The sequence below is a fragment of the Misgurnus anguillicaudatus genome, chromosome 1 (genome assembly GCF_027580225.2).
Source record: "Misgurnus anguillicaudatus chromosome 1, ASM2758022v2, whole genome shotgun sequence".
In the NCBI taxonomy this organism is placed as follows: Eukaryota; Metazoa; Chordata; class Actinopteri; order Cypriniformes; family Cobitidae; genus Misgurnus; species Misgurnus anguillicaudatus.
The window spans coordinates 6,093,072-6,117,685 of NC_073337.2; the positions used below are offsets into that span (position 1 = coordinate 6,093,072).

Consider the following 24,614-nt stretch of genomic DNA (forward strand, 5'->3'; position numbering starts at 1 on the left):
TGCTTAACTGTGTAAATAAATACTAATTTCACTACTTGCATTTTGTCTTTTAGACAGTAAGGACTACAAAAAAAATGTGTAACCTTGTTTTCTTTCTAATGACTACATTATTTCATTTGAAATAAGATGCGTGATGTTTGTAAAGGTAGCAAGGAAGCAGTTTGTTGCAAAAAACAACTGTAGCAACTGTAACCCCGTTCCCTGAGATAGAAAACAAGAAGCTGCATCATAAACTTAGACCTCTCTTCTTTACCTGGTACTCAGGTTATTAGTACTCTGGTTATTATACAGTTCAGCTAAAGATTCTCGCAATGACAGCAGGCCTCTTCCTCAAGAGCTATTTTATAAACTAGTTCTGACTAGGACATAGTTTTGACATACAATTTTGACAGACAATTTCAATACAGAGCGCTCGTTGAATGACAGAAAGCTTAAATGTTTGCACCTCTCTTTTATACCTTCTGGTATCCGGTGGACTCGTGATGTCATCACTCACTGCCTATAAGACAGGCTAGTTTTACAGATTATTCAGATGTGCAAATGCTGTGGCGTTCTTTCCCAAAGTGATGTTTCATGACGCAGTGTCGATTTCCCTCATTGCTAGACAATGAACTTAATTTTTTTATATTATTAAATAAATAAATAAATGTTTGAATTTATCTTTTCATATTTTTACACACAAACTGAAAAAACGTTTTAAAATAATTTAAAACTAATAATCTTCATTACATTTTTAATTAAATAATTTATTAAAGTTTCCTTGTTCTCTTTTCCATGGTAAAATCTTGTGATATACAGTATCTCCACTGTAAAAATAATACTGTGAAATCTACAGCAACTTACTGGCAGCTATCTACTTTACTGTAAACTTACTGTCGATTTAATCAATCAAAAGTATATACTGTAATTTATATTACATTAATATTCAGTAATGTAACACAGCATGCTTTAACAAAGCAAATATTATACGTCTGAAATGAGCATTACATCTTTAATTGTGTGTACTGTAAAAGGAAGATCACAATGTTTTGACACAAAAATCATTAAAATGTGAAATGTCGACTCTAAAAGGTAAAACTTCACGAGTGAAAATGAATATAATAAAAATAATAAAAAATAATAAGCAACTATACCTTTCTGAGGTAAAACTAGGCAAAATATGTGCATGTCAATGTCGGTTAATCCAGCTGAGAAAAAACTCCTGTTAAAAATTAGCGAATTCTGATTCGCATGATTAATATATTTACTGTAAAATCTACAGCAACCTGCTTTTTAATGTTCTACAGTTTACGTTTTCATTTTACAGTAATAATACTGTACGGTAAAAACTACAGAAATGTATTAAAGTGTACAGTAGTGTTAGCATATGGCTTTTATGTTAACTTAGCAAATTGACAAAGTAAGAATGAAATAGATAAAAGTTTAAATTTAGGGCAATAAAAGAAGAGCAGATTTTTTGGTTAAAAATGGTTTTTGTTTACTGGTGTGAAATTGTGTAGAGTAAGTCTACCTCTCTTTATCATTAGAATCATTAGGTTTTATTGTAATCAGCTAAATAATGTTTCATGCTTTTCAGTTAATCTGTTAGGTTTTCAATTTTACAGATAACCAAAGTGGTAAAAAGTAAAGGAAATTGTTCTGCGAAATGGAGAAAACAGCTTAACGGGAACGTATTCCAACATATAATAGCATGACAGGTTTGTAAACTGAGAGCTGTTGCTTTCTCTTTCTCTTCTTTAAATATTATATATTTGGATAGAGTGCGGAGAGCGTATGATGGAGTTACTGGAGAAACATTGACCGTTTTTAGAGTTCTTGCATAAACTTAGACTAAATTTAAAGTTGTCTAAAATAGATCTCAGTGTGGGAGTCAAGAATATTTTACCTCATGCAGTGAAATTGTGATTGTGTTATTTATTTAATATTATAATTTAACACCTGTTGTTTTAACAGGTCTTTTCTAATGCAAGACAGAAAACATACAACTAATTATAATAACTTTATAGTAATCTTTTTATGTTCACTTTTGCTGTACTGTCTGTACCCTATACAAATGTTTTTGTAAAATTTTAACATGTAATATGTAAAAAATACTAAATACTGTATACAATTTAATTAAATGCATAAACTGTAATGATGCTGAATTGGGAAAGGGGGACCCATCAGAAACAAAAGCATTAGATTTAATCTTTAATATCTCGGTTATTAAATAGAAAGCAATTGGAAACATTTGCTTTTGTCCCTGATGTTTCTCCTATTTCTCCCTTGAAATCGTACAAATGTCTCCATTAGAGTTTTAGAAGAGATCTCAATAGTGTCACAAATTGATCTTAGATATGCCATGTCTGCAGCCAAAAGTCAATATTATTGAAGGTTTCAAAAGGAACTCAAGCTTTTCTCATCAAATTTACACAAATCCGGATATTTTAGTTTTACATTATTTTATAGCTCAATATTCCTGATGCATTTTAACAAACAAACAATTTCTTTATATCTCTTAAGCAATCTTAGAAGAAAGTCCGAGACTCAGTTGATATTTACATTTTCTGAGCTATATAAGAACAACTACTGAGCAATAACATTTTGTTTTATTGCCTGGGTGTGTTTTTACTTATAAACAGATGCAATTTTAGTTATATGTTATAAGCTTATTCTGTGCTCATTTTTAACTAGGTTAATATGTTAAAGAATATTCTGCCTTTTTAATTCTAGACATGTAGATTTCCTATTATAGCATCTGCAGAAAGCAAAGATGCAAATCACTACAGTCTGTTTTCATCAAGTCATTTATTTGATGATCACTTTTAGTAGATACAAGAATGTTTAATTTAATATTTGAGAATGTTGAACATTATGAATGGTCTTTAATAACTCTAAGAAATCTCTTGCACATAAATTTTTTTTGCTGTGTACAATATTATTGTGGGAATCATTTGCACAGGTGTGTGCGTTTAGGATCAGAAATGTAAAAACATGATTAAATTATATGTAATGTAATGTCATTGTGTGCCAGTAAAAGCTTATGATCTTGAGTAACATTGTGTTCAATCAAAGAGAATTCAGTTCAGTCATTAATGTGTCTGAGTGTGTTTATTATCACCGGGCAACACCGGGGGGGGGGGGGGGGGCTGGTAAAATCCAAGTTTTTTTATGTGAGAAACACTAACATTCTGTGACCAAAGTTAAAATGAATAACAAACCTAGCTAGCACAATGTGAATGTTATTTGAAATTTAGCTGATTGGAATATTACGGAGCCCTTGAAGGGTCACTTTGGTAAATATTTTTAGACCACATATTGCGTTCCCTCGCAATACTTTTTGCGTTCCCCCGAGAAACCTTTTGCGTTCACTCGCAAAAAGAGCATACTGTTTTCTCGAGAAACCACAGCGCTTCACAGAGTCAACTGAGGCAGTTCATTAGGCAATGGCATCATTGATGCCCGCTGTTTTAAGATATGATATATAACTACTGTTACTAAAGAATTATACAGCATTTCTTTGTATTTAAGTCCAAGTTCAAAATAAACAATGGCATGTAAGATTAGTATTTGTATAAGTATAAGTATATTTGAAATTAATTACATTTAATGTGCATTCAGTGCGCCGAAAAGATTGCATTTAATTCACACTTAAGTGTATTAAAGTATATTATATTTATGTAATAAGTACACTTTATAAAAGTACATTTAAGCACACTTATTTTTCGCAAGGGATGTGCGCATCCCTGTCTTTCAAACAGGTATTATTATAACCTTTATAACAATATAGTAAACTTTATACTTCCACTGTGTTTGTCTGATATGAATAACATATGTCGGCAAATTATTATTATTTGAAAATAATATGTATTTATTTATTATTTGCAAATTAATATCTTATTTAAATAGATTTGTATTGCTGCTTCCACAGACACCAGTGTGTATTTTACAAACTAAATGTAGGCTATTGTTTTACCAGTGCTTATGTGTATTTAAATGTCTGAAATGTATAATTCTTTAATAACAGTAGTTATTTATCATATCTTCAAACAGTGGGCATCAATGATGCCATTGCCTAATGAACTGCCTCAGGTGACGCTGTGAAGCACTGTGGTTTCTCACGATGCTCTTTTTGCGAGCAAACGCAAAAGGTTTCTTGGGAAACGCAAAAGTTTTGCGAGGGAACGCAAAAAGTATTGCGAGGGAACGCAAAAAGTATTGCGAGGGAATGCAAAAAGTATTGCAAGGGAACGCAATAATGTGGTCTAAAAATATGTTTTTAATGTTTTAAGTATATAAAATTGCAATATTCAATTAAATGATCAATATGACAAAGACAACTGTCAAAAGACGGTATGCAGGAACAATCCTGCTGTGTAGGTGGAGCTGTCAGCCACGACCTCGCAGAAATGGAAACTTTTTTTTAAATAGAATCCACTACACTCTTAAGAAAAATGGTTCTAGTACCAAAAAAGGGTTCTTCAGCTTGTAACAATAGAGGCACCCTTTTTGGTGCTATATAGAACCTTGCCTTGAAAAGTGCTACATAGAACATCAGTGGTGCTATAAAGAACTTGATAATTTATTATCAAGAGGGTTATTTTTATTTTTTATGCACTTTTTATTTTTAACACTTTATAAGGTTTAACAGTTTAAAAACAGAACTGCAAGCCATCAGAAAGACTTTAACTTTTTTATTACATAAGGTATTATACAATAATAAATATGTGTATTAAAATCACACTGTTAAGTTTAAAATATACATTGAAAAAAAAGAATTATAATGCAAATATAACAAATCAATACTTAAAGGTATAGCGGAAGATTTTCGTTTTCCGGGTGGATCACCTCTGTTATTGGTCATCCCAGATGTCAATCATTCTTATTATATGTTGACGTATAACCGTTGTACGTGCTCGCCTCTCGGTTCGCTTTCTGCACATGCGCATTTTCACGTGTATGTGTGTTGTGCTACGGTTTCAACCATTCATTGAAGCTCGCGTTCTCGCTGTGTTTTTTTTTTCAAAATGTCTGAGGGTCGCAAGAGAAAAAGTGTCTACGAATTGTATGACAAGAAGAGAAAGGACTATAAAGAAAGAAACAAGACCAGACTGTTTATGGGAGACTATTTCACACGCTGGCTTCTGGTGTGAGCTAAAAGGACAGGTTGGGCTTCCCACGCGAAGTTTCTACAGGAAAGGTACATTTTGTCATGCTATTTGGAGAAATCCATTTAAAATCACTGCTAGTAAAGTTCATGTAAGTTATGATTAGCGATGCTAGCCCTCGCACGAGTCACGAACCGCACAGACACGGTAAACATGCCGACAGCAACTTGTAAACAGAGCGAATAGATGAACTAGGCTCCTGCATGCTCTCTCTCTCTCTCTCTCTCTGTCTCGTGCACGTGTTTAACAGGCGTTCCCTCTCGGGAGGAGGTAGAGAGTTTCGTGTGCATTTTTTAAAAAATACGGAGGGGCGGTTCTTTTAAATAATTCGGGAAAATCTTCCGCTATACCTTTAAATGAGGTATGGATGTTAAATAACTGCTTTAATATTAAAGAAATTAACAATACAATTTGCCAAAGAAAATCATTCTAAATAGACAACAATTACATGAAATCAAAAAAATCATGACATATGACACATCAAAACATGCAAATGATAATAAATACTGAATATTAACATATTATTTCATTACATTCAGATGTATACATTTTAGCACACACAGATAGACGACACAGAATACAAATTAATGGGACGTTAATAATACATTACTAACTGTAAGAATAAGTCAGTAGGATTGTGTCAATGTTTGCAGAAGCTAGCCAAAAAAGTCCATATTATATTGTTTGCTAGATCATTGTGCATACTCCATCCAATGTTCTTTTTTTTGTGGCAATGATGTTGAGCATTTGATCAGATAAGAGTAGGGTCTGCTATTGTCATGTTGATCTTGAGAGGTAGGCTGTGACATAAGTTTTAATATGATTCTGGACAAGCTACCTGTTTTGTCAGTCAATAGCTGAATGCTTGGTGAAAGATTTATTCATAAATTGAATTCACATAAAACACTTTTATCAAGCCAATGGCCGACCTGCAGCTTTTCAATTTTTTTGAGCTTCACTCATGATCCACCTACAACATATAGATAAAATAGTAAGCAATTCTGCTATTGAAAGTAAATGTGCCACAAGAACACACACAGAATCACCAAAATGTTTAAACAATAAATAACTATTATTTTAATGTCAGCATTGAAAGAAACATGCATACATCACCTTTAAAAACAGGATGTGTCTCTCATATCAAGCGGTCACATGCACTGCTTTCACTCACAGCATAAGCAAGATTACCTGACATAAGAAAACTCTAAAGTATCAATAAATATCAATAAAAAATCCTGTGGCATGTTGTACCACATTCTTTTGATAATTAGTTTAATAAACGTAATGTACAATATACATGTATATGTTTTTTTTAAATATTGCTAGTGGCATTTACCTTACTTTTTGTAAAGATTACATCTGCTTTTTGCTTGGTGGAACGTTGTTGCTGTGTGGCATTCTGTACCTTTTTAAAAAGTTTTAAAGCAATCCAAAGTTTTATGTAGGCCCACTGCCGAACATATACATATAAATACAGAGTTGGGTAGTAACGAATTACATTTACTTCTTTACATTTACTTGAGTAATTTTTTTTTGGGTAACTAGTACTTTTTAGAGTAAACTTAAAGGAACAGTATGTAGGATTGTGGCCAAAACTGGTATTGCAATCACAAAACTTGTGGCTAAAACTGGTACTGCAATCACACAACTGGTGGCCAATACACAAAATGACAACATAAACATCAGTTGAGGGCTGCAACTCCACTTTTTAAATGACAATATCCTGGCCATATCACTGCTGTCAGTGATATTAGTATTTGAAATGAAAAATATTTCTTAATGTCTAGTGACATATCAGGGCCATTTTATGATTAATTGATATAAATTTCTTACATACTGTTCCTTTAAGGATGGGTACTTTTTACTCTTACTCAAGTACATTTCTAGTGAAAAAACTGTACTTTTACTTCGCTACATTCGGTGTAGCGGTAAGTGCAGTAATTCCCATTTGAACACTAGTAATGGCCAGTTGGTAACTATGGGCACTGTTATCTTATTCCAATACTATATTTACACACTGTCTGAGTGTTTTTGCCATATGCGCTCTTGTGCAAGCAATGAAAATTCCTGTAAACCAGTAATTCTCAAAGTGTGGACGCCAAAAGATGACCTAAGCTAGCCAAGTGTTTATACAATCTTCACTTATTTAAGTAGATTTTTAATGCACTTGCAAAACTGTGATATCAGTTCTTGCCATTCTGTTTTAATAACGTAAAAATGGATTGATGGCTAAACCAAAGAGGAGTCAAAAGAAGGATCAAGTGTCAACTGAAAGCAGCTTAAATCCACAGATCTATTAATTTTGTAATGTACTAGTTTTTGTTTCATGTGTAAAATCCATGTAATTTCAGTGATTTTGGACATTAAGGGGAACTTTTTTCAACATTTTATTGTTACCATAGTTACAACCATAGACTTCATATACCCACCACCTCTAAGGGCTATTTGGAATGACATTAAGTGGGACCTAGGCTGTTATACTATGTTTAATTGCAGGTTATTTTTCATATGTGCAGTTTGTTGTTCAAGCTGTAAATCATTTCACATTTACTTGTTCAAATGAAATAAAATTCATATAATAATTCTGAACATAGCATTGCATTTGTGTTTAAAAAATTAGTTTTTGACTTGAAACAGTTGCATATTAAACTTAAATTTAGCTTATCCTTCCTATGTCACGGTTTATGAATGCATTGTTTCTTTCCTGATTCACATGGCTGTGTTGTGTTTGTGTGTGTAGTGGGCGTGTTTGGCACTTACCTCCAGCGCACCTGATTGTCATTACTCACTCCAGCTGCAGCTCATTTACTCACCTATATATACTCACCCAGTTCTCATGTCCTTTGTCAGATCGTTTGTGGATGTCAGTAAGGTCTCGTGCTGTGTGTTTCCAGTCTGCTGTGTTCCTGCTTTCGTGTTCGTGTTGGATTTGTATTTGGATTATCACCGACCGGATTCATCTGTTTCCACGCTGGCCACCTCTCATGCCTGTGTCACCCGCTCAGCTGTCATCATTTATCAATTCACTCTGTTTTCAATAAACATCTTTACTTGCATTTGCTTCCTCTCCTATTTCATGACATCCTATTTTGTTGTTTTATGGGGCATGTTAGAGTGGGATTCTGTTAGGTGGTCCTCAGAAAAAAATTGGAAGATAAAGTGGTCCTTGGGCTGAAAAAGTTTAAGAAACACTGCTGTAAACCTTACAAACTAACACATTCACATCTGCACATTTCCATATAATTTCCCCACAAAACTAAACAAATTGAACAGCATAATGTTACGTCTTGCATTAATAATAGGGGAGAACGTGGAACAAAAGTAACAAAGCGATTTTCTCAGAGGACTGAAAACATTTGCATCCCAAACTATGACAGCATCTTTACAACCCTTGACAGAGCTGACAAATATCGCGTTATTTACTCACAGTTTTCCACGTGTAGATCCAGAAAGGTGCTTTTAACCATGATAAGTAAATTCCTTAAGTGTTCATTGTTTTCTTATATTTCGCGTTGTTTTTCGTTTCATCTGTCTTCAGGTTATTTAGTGCTCTAACACATCCTGAAGTTTGAACTCTCAGAGTTTTTCAAAATAAAAGTAAATCGGGTTTAAATGTGAGGAGATGCTGTTGTGACGAAAGTAACACTTACTTTTGTCCCATTTATATTATTCTAATTTTATTTAATTTCATTTTCATAGTCTTCAAAGTGTTAAATTTAAGTTTGTACTGTTGGTTGCTTTTGAAACATTTGATAAAACTGAAATTTAAAATGCAAATGTAATTTCATTATTTTTTAAAAAGATAAATTAGAAAATATGTTTGCAGTTACATATTAAAGAGATCATAGTCATGTTTATTTAATAAAAACAAGTGTAACACAAAAATCTACCCTGTTTTGTTGTGTTAAAAAAAGTAACAATTCACCAGTCAGTGTGTTTAAAAAATTTTTTAATGACGCATTATGTGATGTTGCAGGACTGAGATAGGCTGCTTTACTTTAACCTAGGTTTATAAGTAGTATATAAGCAGAACAATGAGATTTTTAAGGAGAGGTTTGTGAAAGCCCTCCAAGTAGTCTGAAATTCAGTGTTTTTGCGCTGCTTTTCAATCAGATCGGAAGTAACGAGTAACTAACTACTTGAGTAGTTTTTCATAATATTTTTTTACTCTTACTCAAGTTAATAATTAGATTGTTACTTTTACTGTAAGGAACGACAGAGTTAAGATCCCAATGCAAAAGGTACTTTTATTTGACAATGAAGAAAACAGAATAGACTGCCGTTGATTAATTAATCCAGACAGGCTTTCGACAGGTGCATGGGCAGTCTATGTACACAGAGAAAACAGTCATTAGCAACCCGCAATCGGGCATACCCCTCAGGGCACAACACTCCGCTGCTCGCTGTGAAGAACTAAAGTCAGATGGCGACAGTCTATAGAGGGAATAGAGTAACTTATAGTCCAACAGCGGGTAGTAAATCCACAGCGGGGAGATATAAATCCACAGATGGTGAATCAGCAGCTGAATCTCTGAAATGGCGAAAAGCAGAAAGCACAGATATTAAAGTCAACAAGACACGATACGACGACATACATCAAATGAACATCAGATGACATCAAGTGACGGACTCGCAAACACTGAGGGGAAAGAAGAGAACTTATACAGATACCGATTGGGGTATAAACAAGCTACAGGTGAGGATGACGCAGTGAGGAAATCACAGAGACCGGGAACACCTGTGAGAGGCGCGCACGTGAATCTGTGAAACAAACACAAAACAACAAGGAAAACAGAGCACTGACAAGACAAGATAAAGCCATAAATATATATATATATATATATATATATATATATATACACATACATGTGTGTGTATATTATAACCGCTACCTCTAACTTGTAAAAATATTAGTTATATATCTGTTTATAGGGAGGGTATTTCTAACTATATGTTTGTTGTATTAAACACAGAACATTCAATAAAGCAAATGGGGTACAGGTCTGGTACATAAACAACCTTATGATGTGTAAACCCAAATAAACTGAAGTGTTTTCATTCATTTAAATCATTTTATCTATTATAACAAAGTATAAACATTTACAAAACCCATATATACACATCCAGAAACATTGAAGTGAAAGTCTTAGCTGTTTGTGATGATGATGATAAAGATGATAAAGATGATGAATGTCCAGTTTCAAATAGTGCAGGAGACAATGTCTAGGAAAATCAATGTGCAAGCAAGTAATTCAAAGTTCCTCACGCAACGAGCAAGTCTTCGTAAACTCAAGTGGCATAATCCTTTTTTCAGATCCACCACATTTACAAAGGTTACATCCTGCTTCAAAATCCTTTCTGATACATGTCATTTCAGAATCATGGATAAGGACATTGTGATATCTCCCCCCAAAACATGAAGTCCTTTTTAAATTGAGCAGAAAACTCAAGGTTTCTCAATAAGGACCAATTGTTTGTATTGAGCTACAAGCCATGCTTGCTCCTCCATTACAGATCTGACTTGCTCTACACCACACCCCTACTTAAACCTGGGAGTACAGCTCACTGTTGCCCTCTCATGGTGTGTAGTAGCATTACAACAAAAAAAAACATTGTGACAGTTTTGTGACTGTTACAATATATATATGAAGAGTTTTGTTCCAAAACGCAATAAATCTGTTTTGACAAATTTTGGTAAAAACGTGTTTTCTATACCAAGAAAGTAACAAGATGAAAACAACTATTTTCTGTTACAAACTTTCACGTAGCATATTTAGGTTATAAAAACAAAAAATTCAAATCCATAAGTTGATTTTCAAAGATTTATTATAAAAACAGATTATTTTTTCCACAAAATGCAATAAATCCATGACAAGTTTTTATTCAAAATGTTATAAATCTATTTAATCAATAGCCTATATAAATGTGCATTCATCTTTGCCATGTTATATTCATTTAGTTGACTAGTTGTATACACTAATTAAAAATATAAACATTAATGTTATTAATCAAAACACTTACTTTGTCATATTAAGAACCCTGTCATTGCGGTTATACTTGACGTCTTCGCTTAACGTCTTTCACAGCGATCAGCTGTAAAATGTTTTTGGTCCTGCTCGATTTTCGTTGACTTTGAGTAAAATAATGTAAAGTTTTCATAAGATCCTCTGGGGTCAATGTGTTAGCATGAGAAGCTTGATGGTGTCTGGAGAACAAGCACCCGTCTCCCGAGGCGGGGAAAGAGTTAAGGAGTCCTTGGCAGCTGGCATCATCCGGACCTAAACTTTTCCAGCTGGGGCTGTTAAGAAGAAAGATGGAGGTCTGAGGCCTTGTATAGATCACCGGGGCCTCAACAAGATCACAGTTCGGAATCGATACCCCCTACCTTTCATGGCCACTGCTTCAAGGGGCTTCTATATTCACTAAGCTGGATCTCCGTAATGCTTACCATCTCGTGCAGATCCGGCAAGGGGACAGCCTTCAACACTCCCACAGGCCACTATGAGTATCTCGTGATGCCATTCGGGCTTACCAATGCCCCAGCTGTGTTTCAGGCACTAATTAATGACGTTCTTCGGGACCTACTTAATAAATTTGTCTCTCCGCCTGTTGGATGCTGAGCGCAACTACTACGCGGGGGATGGTGAGTTACTTGCAGTAAAACTTGCTTTGGAGGAGTGGCACCACTGGCTTGAGGGGGCTCAGCACCCTTTCCAGGTTCTTACAAACCACAAGAATCTGGAATATCTCCATCAGGCTAGGAGGTTGAATCCTCGGCAAGCTCAATGGTCCCTGTTTTTAATTGATTTTAATTTCTCTTCTTACAGATCCGGCACCAAAAATGTCAAGCCAGATGCCCTGTCCCGAGCATACTCTCCTGAGACACAAGAGAAGCCTTTGGCATCGATTATTCCTAGGTCTAGGATCATTGCACCCCTTCAATGGGAACTGGAGAGAGTGGTGAGAGAGGCCCTTGCCCATGAGCCTGATCCAGGTGGTGGTCCCACTGGACACCCTTACGTTTCTAAATCTGCCTGGGCTCGGGTCCTGCAATGGGGTCATGAGTCTCCTTGACATGCCAGGAAGTGCTCGCACACTTGACTTCCTCCAGTGGGGGTTTTGGTGCCCGTCAAACAAAAAGGATGTTAAGGTGTATGTAGATGCCTGCATCATGTGCAACCAGGAAAAAATCTACACATCAGCGACCTCAGGGATTGCTTCATCCATTACCTATTCCCCGCAGACCATGGTTGCACCTTTCTCTAGACTTTGTGACAGGACTTACACCTGGTGGTTGTAGACCGGTTCTCTTAGGCTGCCAGTTCTTTCTCCTGCCCAAGCTGCCTTCGACTAAGGAGACTGCTGAGCTCCTCATGAACTATGTCTTCCGCTTATTTGGTATTTCTCTGGACATTGTCTCTGACCGGGGTCACCAGTTCTCATCCCGGTTTTGGGTTTAATCAAGTTCTGGAAACCACCCTATGCTGTATGACGGCCAATAATCCTACATCTTGGGCCACCTATATCATTTGGGCTGAATATGCCCACAACTCCCTCCAGTCCTCTGCCACCGGACTATCCCCTTCAAATGCTACTTCGGATATACTCTCCATTTATCTCCCAAAGAAGAAGCTCAAGTTGGTGTACCTTCTGCCCAGCGCCTTGTCCAATGTTGTTGACTGACCTGGAGAAAGGCCAGGCATAATCTCCTTCTGGCCTCTCAACGATACAAAAGTCAGGCTAACCACTGCCGCTGGACAGCCCCTAGTTTCAGAGCTGGTCAAAGGGTTTGGATAGCAACCAAGAACCTACCCCTCCGGGTTGAGTCCAAGAAGCTTTCCCAGAAATACATCGGGCCTTTCCACATACGAAGGAAAGTAAACCCCGTTTCTTATTGTTTGTTTCTCCCTCGTTCCCTTAGAATTAACCCCACGTTTCATGTCTCTTTACTAAAACTTGTCTTGTCTTCTCCTTCTCCTGTTCTTTATTATTTGAGTGTGAATGTTCTGTAGTTTTATTTTCTCCCCTCGAGTTTTAGTTTTTTACCTTGTGTTTTTTCCATTGCAATTTATTCCTCTGTCTGAGAAGAACTTTTGTTGGATTTTTTTATGCAAAACCTTTTTTTAATAAATCAACATTAGCTGGAGTTCTGCCTTAAGTGTTTCAGTTGGGTCCAACATCACTGCCTCTGTGGCCAAGTGGTAGATTTCTCTGATCACCACACCAGTGACCCGGGTTCAATCCCAGCCCGTGACATTCTCACGTCTTTCTCCACTGCCATTACTGAACTACAACTCAAACTGACACACAACATCAACGTCATCGTTCTCAGCCACTCCCTCTGTTCACTGATTGGTCCTACAAAAATTTGATTTCTCAAAACGCTAGAATAGACCGAAATCCTAGATGTAGTACTGAAGTAAAATGAAATTGAGTGGAAGTGCATAGAAGGGCGCAGCCAGGCTAGTAATAACTGGCAAAAAACACAGCAAAGGCAGCTACAAAGTTGTCATGGCCTTCTGACGTCATGACTACTTTCCCCTCAAAGTCCACCTTGATGCCTTCATGATTGAATATCCTGAAGAGAAAGTACAACTGTTACTGATTTGGATACAGTGTTTTATTCCTAAATCAATATTTTATCAATAAGGTCTAAGGACACCTCTGCTAAAAAATTCAATGCATTCTTATAACCAAAGTGTGCATATTTCTGTTTTGAGAAATGGATCTAGTCAAGAATAATAAAATTATGTCAAACAAAGACAACTTTGTACAGAGTGTTGAGTGTGGGCATGTTTGAGTCTTGTGTGTAAGAGTGTTATGTGTGTGTGTGTGTGTGCGTGCATCTTTTTCCGTGGCATTCTCATGGATTGGTTACTTGACTGCTTTTTCTTAATTTTAAACCATTGCCGCTTCGGTTTAGGGTTAGATTTGGTATTTGCATTAGTATGTAACCTTAAGTATTCGTTTATACTATTTTTTCTGATTTATTCTTTTATATTTTCAAAACTTTGAACAATTGTTGCCTGGCATTGGGGTTAGAGTTGGGTTTGGGTAAGGATGTAATTTTATTTAAATCTAACCCTAAACCGAGTGCAAATGCTTTCATTGTTCTGCAAGAAAAACAAACAATGTGTTGAGATAAAACAATACTTACATCAGCTAAGATGAACACTGACTGCATTGCTTCTGTGAAGAAGGCCATTAAGAGCAAGATGACTGAAATCACCATTAAATATTGGTCTTGTAGTGTCATTGAGTCATTCTCAATTTTATTCAGCAGAGCCTGAATCTCCCTTCTCCACTTTAACTTGTGATGCTGGAAGTAGTTGATGATTCACCTGCCTTTATTCTGTAGAGCCACAGTGAGTCTTGTGAGAATGTCAATACCAGTCAGCCTTTCAAAATGAGAAAGGAACCGCCTTTTCTGGAAAAGAAAGGCCACTCCAGCATAATATCACTGACTGTGGGAGAAGGATAAGAGTTGATGAACTGGTGCTACTGTATGTATGTAATGTACATGAGATCATCAACCTTCACAGTCTGCCCATCTGGGTCCTTTTTTCCTGTACAGTGTGACCAACATCTGCCTCTTGACTTCAAGAGAATCTGTTGTCTCTCCTTAAGGGAGGTTATGAGGCTGCCAGTTGATACAACCATAATTGTCCACTTTAATGCAGATATTCTTAGGCTGGGAAATATCCTCATTAGTATTATTTGTCCTCTTTGGTCTTCGAATTCTAGCTAGCGTATTCCTCTGTTAACATGTTCCACTCTAGTTTTGATCTGTATGAGAAGAGATTACTGTACATCAGCAAATTATTTGGGATATTGGGCTACATCATTCTTGGTGATCTGACTACATTCAGCTTTGGTAAGGTTTGGGCAGTGTGCTAGGATTGCGTCCACAAAAATTCTTATCATCTGTAACCTGTCAGAGTGGGTTGGCCTCTGCCCTATAGAAATTGCATGATGAAGAGTTGGAGCCATTTTCTCCCAGAGGGCAGAATCTTGGACAAAAGATGAGTAATACAAATTAAGTTAAAATATTAATTCATTTTATCATAAGCAGCTGCACAAATAATTGTTTTATTTGCACTAGAGTTGAATTAAATGAATAGTCCTCAGCTACCTCATTATCATCTGTATTATCATCAATACCATGAGGTTATTAAGGTTTGATTTTAATACATGTTAAAGAGCACATTTTCCCAAATCATACATATATCTTAAACACAATTGTTTTGGCTCTTGAGATATACAGCATAACAACCAAAATTCTTTACAACACTGGCAGAACAACAATTGGGAATATCATAGGTCTACATAACTAACAGATTCTTCATCCTAGGTTCTGAAAGAAGGATGTGTAAGCCACATAATAGCCACAAAATAACAAAGTAGATAGTTTTTTTACTAAACAACTATTTACATGTTGTCAACTTAAAACCATGCCCTAAAAATCTGTTATGCTGATGTCATCACTGTTTGTATTCATCATTAATAACCATTAATCATCACACATAGCAGTAACAATAAGGTACCACTTTGATGTTAATTGGATTGCTTGAGCTTTGTGGTTGTATGTACATAACAGTGAATAAAGTGCATAAAATATGCTGCTAATTGATTTTAAATCTTATATTGGATTTTACAAAATATTACAAACCTCTTCTATGAAAGAAATCTATTAGTTTGCGGGTCTGTAGGGGTGTCAGTATGTCCTAAATGACATCCTCCTAAACATAAATTAGATCTGCAACTTCTTCTACTCCAACAACCAAAAGCAGTCGCTCAAGCAAGGATTTTAGGTGATCTTCATCCAGCTTTGGGAGTGCTGCTGTTATTGCATCCACAACTGTTTCAGGCATTGTGAAACCTGCAAAATGAAACACAAATAGAGTGATGTAAGGCAACAACTGAAACACCACATAAGCCATAAACTGGTAATGGGTAATAGTCAATTTAACTGTCTATGCCCAGACAAATGTAGTCACTCTTTGCAGTCAGGTAATAAACTCCAACATCCACCAGTTTAACAGATTGGTGCTTCTCCAAAATCAGGAGCACTCTGTTTTAATCAAGTAAAATCAATACAATCTTTCCTCTGTCATTAACTGCCACAACCATCTTTTTATGATATTTAGTATTCTTGAACACCACAGCAGTTAACTCTGTAGTGTTTGCTCTGCTGGTCATAAAGTCCTGCTGAGTGCATGCTGAATACGATGACTGTAGAGGCTCTCTTCAAAGTTGCTTGTTCAGGTAGTAGCCCTACCACCCGAATGTCTGGAAAGAGCAACTGGCCTGAGCATAAGTACACCTGCAATAACTGATGCCTTTCTGCAAGTGTGCTGCACAAATTTTTGAAGTTTCATAGTCTCCTTGCACACTATTTGAAATAGCAGTGCTTGCTTTCAAATCGAAGGGTCCACAGTCGAATTAAAGGGCCAAATTGTAGAATTAGGTTTGGATAGTGCACCAAATAGTGATGTTTGGCTTTTAGTGGAATGTCAGGGAACAGGGTGCTTCTGACGTGTAAATATTCTTCAGTGAGACTCTTCAAGTAAGCAATTTGTCCTTTGCTGATTTTTGGTGCACATATCAGCTCAACTATTTATCTTAGTTTAAGGCACAGTTGCCAAACTTGGTTGTCAGTTGGTTCCTTAATACGATCTCCAATGTAAAGAAGAAGCAAATGTTAAAAACACCAGTTCTGTGCTGTGTGACCTGCAAGTTTTCCCCATCCTCCCTAATTTCACATGGCTTGTTGTTTATATCACTCCCTAAATATTTGAACTGTGAAATACACCTGTTCAACTTTACATAAGTAAAGTGTGTTTCAACATTTACAAGATGGCTAATGTACATTGCCAAGTCAAAGGGACCACCCCCTCAAGCAGGTCATGTCCCTAACAGGGTGGGAGACCTGTTAAAAACAGAGTCAAATTTAATGCCATTGACTATTGATTGGTCACTCTTGAGTTGCTCAACACTCTATTTGTAGTTTTCAAATGTTTTCTTTGGGCCTAGTTTTCCAGGTGATTGAAATGTGTCCCTGTCTATCATACAATAATGGCAGAAATGCTTGATTTTGCTAAAATTCTCTTTGAGTCCTCCAATACAGTGTGACCAAAGATTGTCCCCTGATATGGCTATCAGGGCTCCTTTCACACTGGTACCATCCTTGTGTAGTGAAGCGGTGCGCTGCCAAACACAATGTAAACGCTCCACTGCGGCCGGCCTAAACCCAAAAAGGGTAATAGAGCGGTCAAGTGGACAGCGGATACGTCTATCAAAAGGTTAAAGATGTAATTAACCAGACCCCGAAGGGCCAAATTGCGACTACGCCACCCCTGACTGTCAGGGAAACAATCCAAAGGACACAGGTTCGTTACCAGGAGGGGAGCAAGGAACGAAGGCACCAGAATAATAGCAAAAAATATATATTTTTATTTATATTTAAAATCTTTAGCACAACACATAATAAAGGGGCGCTCTTAATATAACACACAACATTAAAACACACCCGCTGGAAAAGGATAGCTACTCAAATGGGACGGGAGGTAACCCCTCGCTGCACACACATACAATTCGTAACCCCAAATTTATGCACACAGGTGAAAATCATCAAGTAAGCACAGCACACAGTGTAAGAAACCCACACGAAGAAAAGAATAAGAAATTACCCCCCTCCAAAAGGATGACCCACCCCACACAAATAACCCAAAACCAAATGACAATAAAACAAAAAACATTCAACCTTTAAAGAAAATTACATTCTTAAACGACAAACCAAATAAATGAAAAGAAAAATAACAAAACGACACTTTGATCAAAACAACTCAAAAGAAGTCCCGTTACCACGGGGATGAAACCCAATGCTCAAATCGGAAGTACATGCATTTATGTTCTCGTAAAGAGACAATACATTCACTCCTGCTCTTGGACACAATACCCCATTAATAAGGGTCTTACGAGGCCAACACTCTGCCTCAGTACACTCGTAGCAGTGTTAGTTGTAGCAAAAAATAAATAACTACCCAGAAGTGTCTGTTCACATAGTTGTTCAGCCCACCAGCATATACGACGATACAACGGTGGTTCACAATAGACAAGGGCTATACGAGGGGTATGGTTCAGATCGTAAGTAAACTCAGAATGAGGCACACATTTGAAGTAAAGGATGGCTATAAGAAAGGTACGATTCAAACAGTAGTTAGAATGACCTAATACTGGTCATATAACAGTAACAATCACCAGTAGGTTTGGGAATAAATCGAAAACAAAGAAAATAAACCAAAAGCAAAGAAATAAATCAAAAACGAAAATACATAACACACATAAAGCACATGATTACGCGATACACAAAATCAGGGAGAATTCACGTCGACAGTATTACCCTAGCCGATACAAACACCGGCAGATAAAATGAAACCCGACTAAGGCGGGTAACGGTAACTTTGTTCGTAAACGAGCGGCACGTAAAGTCTTCCTGAATAAACACACACACTGACCAGGAGTCGTCCCCAGCAGCTAACCTGCCGTAGGCAACACAGTAAACAGCTCGCCGTCGGCAAACAAACTGGCAAGTTGTGGTGAGCAAAACATTCATAAAGTTTCCCCCACAGGCAAAACAGCAGCGCCGTCACACACTCAAAAAGATCGACACACCATGCGAACGCACATACCTAGGCAGAAACCATGAATCGGGTCCCACGAGAGGGCGGAGCCAAAGATGACACATCACCAGGTAGCCTCAAAACTTGCCTTTTATATAATTCTCATCCCATCACGTGACTTAAACCAATGCCCTTTTTGGCTCTCAAAGCCCAACTCTTTTATGTCTTTCAAATCAGCTACTAGAGGGGAAATTTATCTTGCCCAAATAAACAAAATTCTTCCTCCCTGCACAGCAGTACCAACTGCATTTGATCTGTACATGAGCGATTGTGGGGTAATATTTCACCAAGAGTCAGGTACACACACAGTATTTTATACCTCTTTTTGCCAGTTGACCACTTCAAAGGAATCTTGGTACGTAATTATTGACAAGGAGGAGGGAGATTCTTTTAACAAAGTATTATCTTTTAGAGTTTTTCCATCTATCACATCTGCCAAATCATCCAGAGGAAATTTTGACATATTCTTCATCTTTGTTTGGTCTTCAACTACTGACTGACTGACAAGAGACTTTAGTGTCTGCTTGATGGGTATACACTGAAAAAAGCGCTCCCTGCCAGCTGCATCTGTACCTAGATAGACCTGGGTGGGCTCAATATAACTAAAAGACTTTTTGAAAAAAAAAATCCTTGTTTGGTCAGACTTCATGGGCCCTTCATGACACTCTATAAAGAGATCTTCCTTTTGAAACTTCCTACAGTATCTGACTAAATTCATTGTACGGCAGGTTTAGTATTGTTATCTTCTCATTAACTTTTGAAAAAACATGCTTTATGCCACAACTGTGCACCTCTTGAAATTCCTCTATGATTTTCTGAATAGTGCTAGCAAGAAGGAGCATTTTAAGATAAAATAGAACAAAGTTGTTTAAAAACTGCCCTTGATCAGACACAACATTCTGCTCTGTGTCTTGCAGGTTATCAAACACAGCTTCATGGAGCATTTAAAAAGAAGATGTGCACTGCTCATTTGCTGGCTGTCAGGTGCAGTATGGCTTCTAGTGTCAAGTTGTATGAACATTTATGGGTTCTACTTAAATGAGAAGAAAATGTTAACCTAATCTGGAAATATTTACCACAACCTATGTAATGACATATCACATTTTTACCATTCTTTATATGCCATTTTAAGTGTGCACACAGACTTGAAAAATCAGTGCTCTCGAATGTGCAATCCTTAACCAGACATGACAACATAACATATTGGGGTTGAGATTTGTTTTTAGGTGGGTATTTTTTGCCTTGCCATGGTGCCGATACATATGACACTTAAATGATTGAAACTTCTGAAAAGTGCAAGGACACTCAGGAACACCACACATAAAGTGATTAGCCACATTTCGGTGTACCTTTACATGTGATGTAAAAGTATTTAATATTGTAGTCGAGAAACTATATGACTTACAGTTGTAACTAGACATCCTGGGGTGACTTGCCTGGTTACTGGAAACCCAATAGCTCGCAAGCAATGGTAACACTGTAAAAACACAACTAACCAAATCTGTTAGCCAGAGAAAGAAGCAGAAATTGTGTAGGAAATGGTAAAAAAGCACTAAACTTTACTTTTATCCCTTATCATTTGTAAATTCTTCATCTAATATGAACTAACAATGAACAATATATTTTACAACATTAATAACATTTAATAATGTAAAAGGAACAGTATGTAAGAAATGTATATCAATGAATCATAAAATGGCCCTGATATGTCACTAGGCATTAAGAAATCATTTTCATTTCAAATACTTATATCACTGACAACATTGATATGGCCAGGATATTGTCATTTAAACAGTGGAGTTGCAGCCCTCAACTGATGTTTATGTTGTCATTTTGTGTATTGGCCACCAGTTGTGTGATTGCAGTACCAGTTTTACCCACAAGTTTTGTGATTGCAATACCAGTTTTGGCCACAATCCTACATACGGTTCCTTTACGTTATAATTAATATTAATACAGATTCATTGTCCAAACTAATTGATTTAAAAATATATTACCAAGTGTTAAAATGTATAACCATGCTATGCTAAACACTTAACAGACAAAGTCAAACAAAAAAACCAATTTGACTTTTTTATGTTCAATACTTACAGAAAACCTTGTACAAAAGTGGACAACAACGTTAGAGCTGTAATAAGAAAAGATACGTTACTGGTTGACAATTTGAAAGAATTCTGCTTGTTATATGTGATGCGTTCTGGGAATACCCGTCGGATGTCGCGATGGAACATTTTCAGAACAAAAACAAGATGAACGTCAATTTTGTTGACAGCCTTTGAATTGAGAAACGACCAACATGTAAATTAAATGTGTATCAATGCACACCTCCCACTAGTCCTGTGTAGACTGTGGCAAGCAAAGTGTTTTTAAAGTTATTAAATAGCTGCTCGTATAAGCATGATTGCCTCAATCTGATGAATCTTGGTGATGCCAGTGCCCTAAACAATGGACTATTTTACCTCCAAAGATGAATGATCAGATGAGGCGTTACTGAAGAGGAGTAAGATAAGTTAAACTAGCATTGTCACGGGCAACCAACGCTGTGGTTGCTATTCTAAATCTAAGCTACCATTCAAATAGTATTGCCATCTAAACAATTTGTCCAATTTCACCATGTGATGGATGTTCCCATCACATATACGTTTAAGATAGTCAAGCAAAACTAGCAAAATAATCGTTTTAATGTTTTTCCCTTTTATTAATTTACATTAAGTGGTTAAATATTTGTAATTGCATTTTAATTTAAATACCGCGTATTGGGTGTAGCAAAATAATTAAACTTATTTTTTAATGTATTTTAAACAGAGCCCGTACAGCGTCATCGAATAAATGCGGAGCCCGCATCCTCGCTACAAGCATTTGAGGTGTTGGCATAATGCATCTAAAAGTGGTGAAAACAAATTACACAAAAGCAATTTACATGCTAGTAAAACACAGCAACATTATTTTTTACATTATACTTTTTAAATACCATCATGAAAGCATACGACTTAGAAGTTAAAACTTATAAAACAGTAGATAGTGGATTATGAGCATGCACATTGTAAAGCAAATTTATCACTTATAAATAATAATAAAATATTATAAATGTAACTATAACTGTTCTTATAATGGGGAATAGGTGTTGTTGTGTCTTTATAAATATATTTATAGACAAGTAATAATTACTTAGAGACCCTTTTATAATTATTTATAAGTAATTGTAAAAATGAGATTCATAGGAAGTGTTACTGGTAACTCTTTGGTAGATACATTTATTATTTCTATTACATTACTACTATTACTAATTAAAATGATCTTGGGGGGCCACAAAAGTGCGTGGAGCCTAACTTTCCCGCTTAATGGCACTCTTCCTTGCCTGTAAAGATATTCTTTATTGTGAAATTCCTCAAAAACTTTAGACAACTGTAGCCAACCAGCACCTTTATCAACGGTTTTCTAATTCATCAAAATATGAAAAAATAAAAATTCTCAAGAGGTCGATAAATTCCCCAAATTTGTAGACCATTGTAATTCAGACATTCTTCAGCTGGAGTTGCACACAAAAGGTATAAACTTACTTAAGGATGAACTAAAATAGAATCCAAATGAAAGGACTTCAAGAAATGTTTTGCAGTTACATAAACCATTCACTGATCTCTTCCACTTCCTAAAGTTTAATGTTTGGACCATAATAGTTAGAGTAATAGAGTTTGTTTTCATAGCAGATTCTGAGGTGCTGCCCGGTGGATTTTTCAGTTTAAAATATGCAAACTGTCATTGTCAGGAAAAGTCTGTGTTTGAATGAAAGTGCCTAATTTGTTTACAGGTACACGGGCTGAGCTCGGTATAAGGCACATAGCTACCCCTATATAATGGATGTATAAAGTCATCAAAAGAGGGCAGTGGTCTTGAAATTCTTGTTTTATCTTGATGGCAGCTAAAACTCTTTGTAATTCACTAACATTTATGAGGAGAAAAATATAATTGTGCCTACATGAATTTCTCTCATTACAAATTCAAAATGTTATTTATAAAAATTAAATGGAAAGAGAAAAAGAATAAAGAGATGGATCGGATCAAAAGCAGACAAATTAAATGCTAAACAAAATAAATCCTGCCATAGTGCTAAAAAAGCAAGTCGATGTGAGACATTTTTGCAAATTCTATGCAAAGTGCGGCTACTATGAACTCTATGCTCCCTGTTTTTTTTTTTCTTTCTATAAAATGTCCTTACATAAAATGTCATACAATATTAAATGTGTGTATTAAATTCAGATCAATGAAATTATTTCAATATTATTTTTATGGTGAACGGTAACACTTCACAATTAGGTTGTATTAGTAAACATTACCAAATGCACTAACTAACATGAACAAACAATGATTAATATTGTTTTTTTTAACAAATATTAATTCTTGTTAATGTTAGTTAATGTCAATACATTCATTCATTATTAACTTATTGTTTATAACAAATACAACCTTATTGTAAAGTAATATTGTAAAATAATAATGATATTAAAATAGAGAAAATATAAATTAAATTAAACAGCTTCCGGTAGCGCCTCCATCTTAGTCGTGTCCGTATTCAAGATGAGAGCGTACGCAGTTTACGGAGGTTTCTCTGCTGCTGCTGCTCTGTGCCCTCGCCCTTTGCATTGGAGCTGTTTGGATTTCTTTGGGAAAGGATTTATGCACTTTGTTTTGTTTTTTACTTGAAGGAGCTGGACCCCGTAACTTTACTGTTTAGCAGCTGGAAGATATAAGACATTTTCTAAAATAACTGAAAATGTGTTAGTATGAAAAAATGATGGACATATGCATCTCGGACGGCTTCGGGGTTAGTAAACCATGGGTTTAATATCATTTTTGGCCAAACTATCCCTTTAACTAATTATAGGCATAAGATACATACATATACAATAAGTTATATCCATAGCATATTGTAATGAGATGAGTGGCATGGCAATATACATAATTGTATCCTTTACACGTTTCTCATCTTTTATCCAGTTAGCCTTAACTGGGCACTGATGTCTAAAACCTTTATTCTCATCTATAATGTTTTTGGTGTTAGTCTAGGCTAAAAAATATCCCGCTGTCTTTGTCTCTCATCTCTGTAATGTCTAATTTTAAACGCGCATGTGCGTCTTTTTGCAATTCTAAGTGAGATGTGTTGACTTTACCCGGGCTGCGTAGACCCATTGATAGATTCAACTGAGTGCATGGTGACATTAAACGATTGATGTGTCATGCAAGCGGTTAAAACCTGATCGCAGCTTCCATATTATTGTCACGAGTGCCCGCACATGTGCGGGTACTAGTAAAAAAAAATTTAGTCTGGAACCCTTCGTGCTCCCCTATTGCCTGGTGCCCCAGGGAACACGCCCATTCCCGACTATGGATAATCCGGCAGTGCCTACCAGGCCAAATCACAGATGCCTGCTTTATTTTAACTCATTCTCCACTAACCTTTTTTAAAAAGTTGGCTGCCAGCATTTTTTGTGATTTTCTCAAAAGTGTCACAAAATGCCTTCCAGGAAAATAAAATAAATATATAAACATAAAGGGGCGGTTTCCCGGACAGGGATTAGCTTAACCCAGCACTAAACCTTGGTTTAATTAGGAAATGTAACTAGTTTCAACAAACACGCCTTACTAAAAACATTACTTGTGTGCATTTTGAGGGAGACAAATGGCACTAATGTATTTTAAGATGTCAGTACAATTTGTTTTCACTTTGGACAGCTCTTACATTTATTTTAATATAGGACTAGTCTAATCCCTGTCCGGGAAACCCCCC

General features: G+C 36.2%; 1 protein-coding gene and 1 long non-coding RNA gene across 2 annotated transcripts in view; one reads left to right on the plus strand and one right to left on the minus strand.

Moving 5' to 3' along the window:
• Positions 1-3,032, plus strand: part of LOC129432496 (scavenger receptor cysteine-rich domain-containing protein DMBT1-like) — a 35,794-nt gene extending 32,762 nt beyond the window's left edge. Inside the window, exons 17-18 of the mRNA XM_055190949.2 lie at positions 1,605-1,697; positions 1,954-3,032. Of these exons, the coding sequence (XP_055046924.2) occupies positions 1,605-1,694 (90 nt within the window). The 3' untranslated portion in view covers positions 1,695-1,697; positions 1,954-3,032. The remainder of the gene's footprint in view (positions 1-1,604; positions 1,698-1,953) is intronic.
• LOC141351464 (uncharacterized) overlaps positions 1-24,614 on the minus strand; it is a 461,703-nt gene that overhangs the window by 370,851 nt on the left and 66,238 nt on the right. The gene's annotated exons all lie outside the window — the stretch shown is intronic.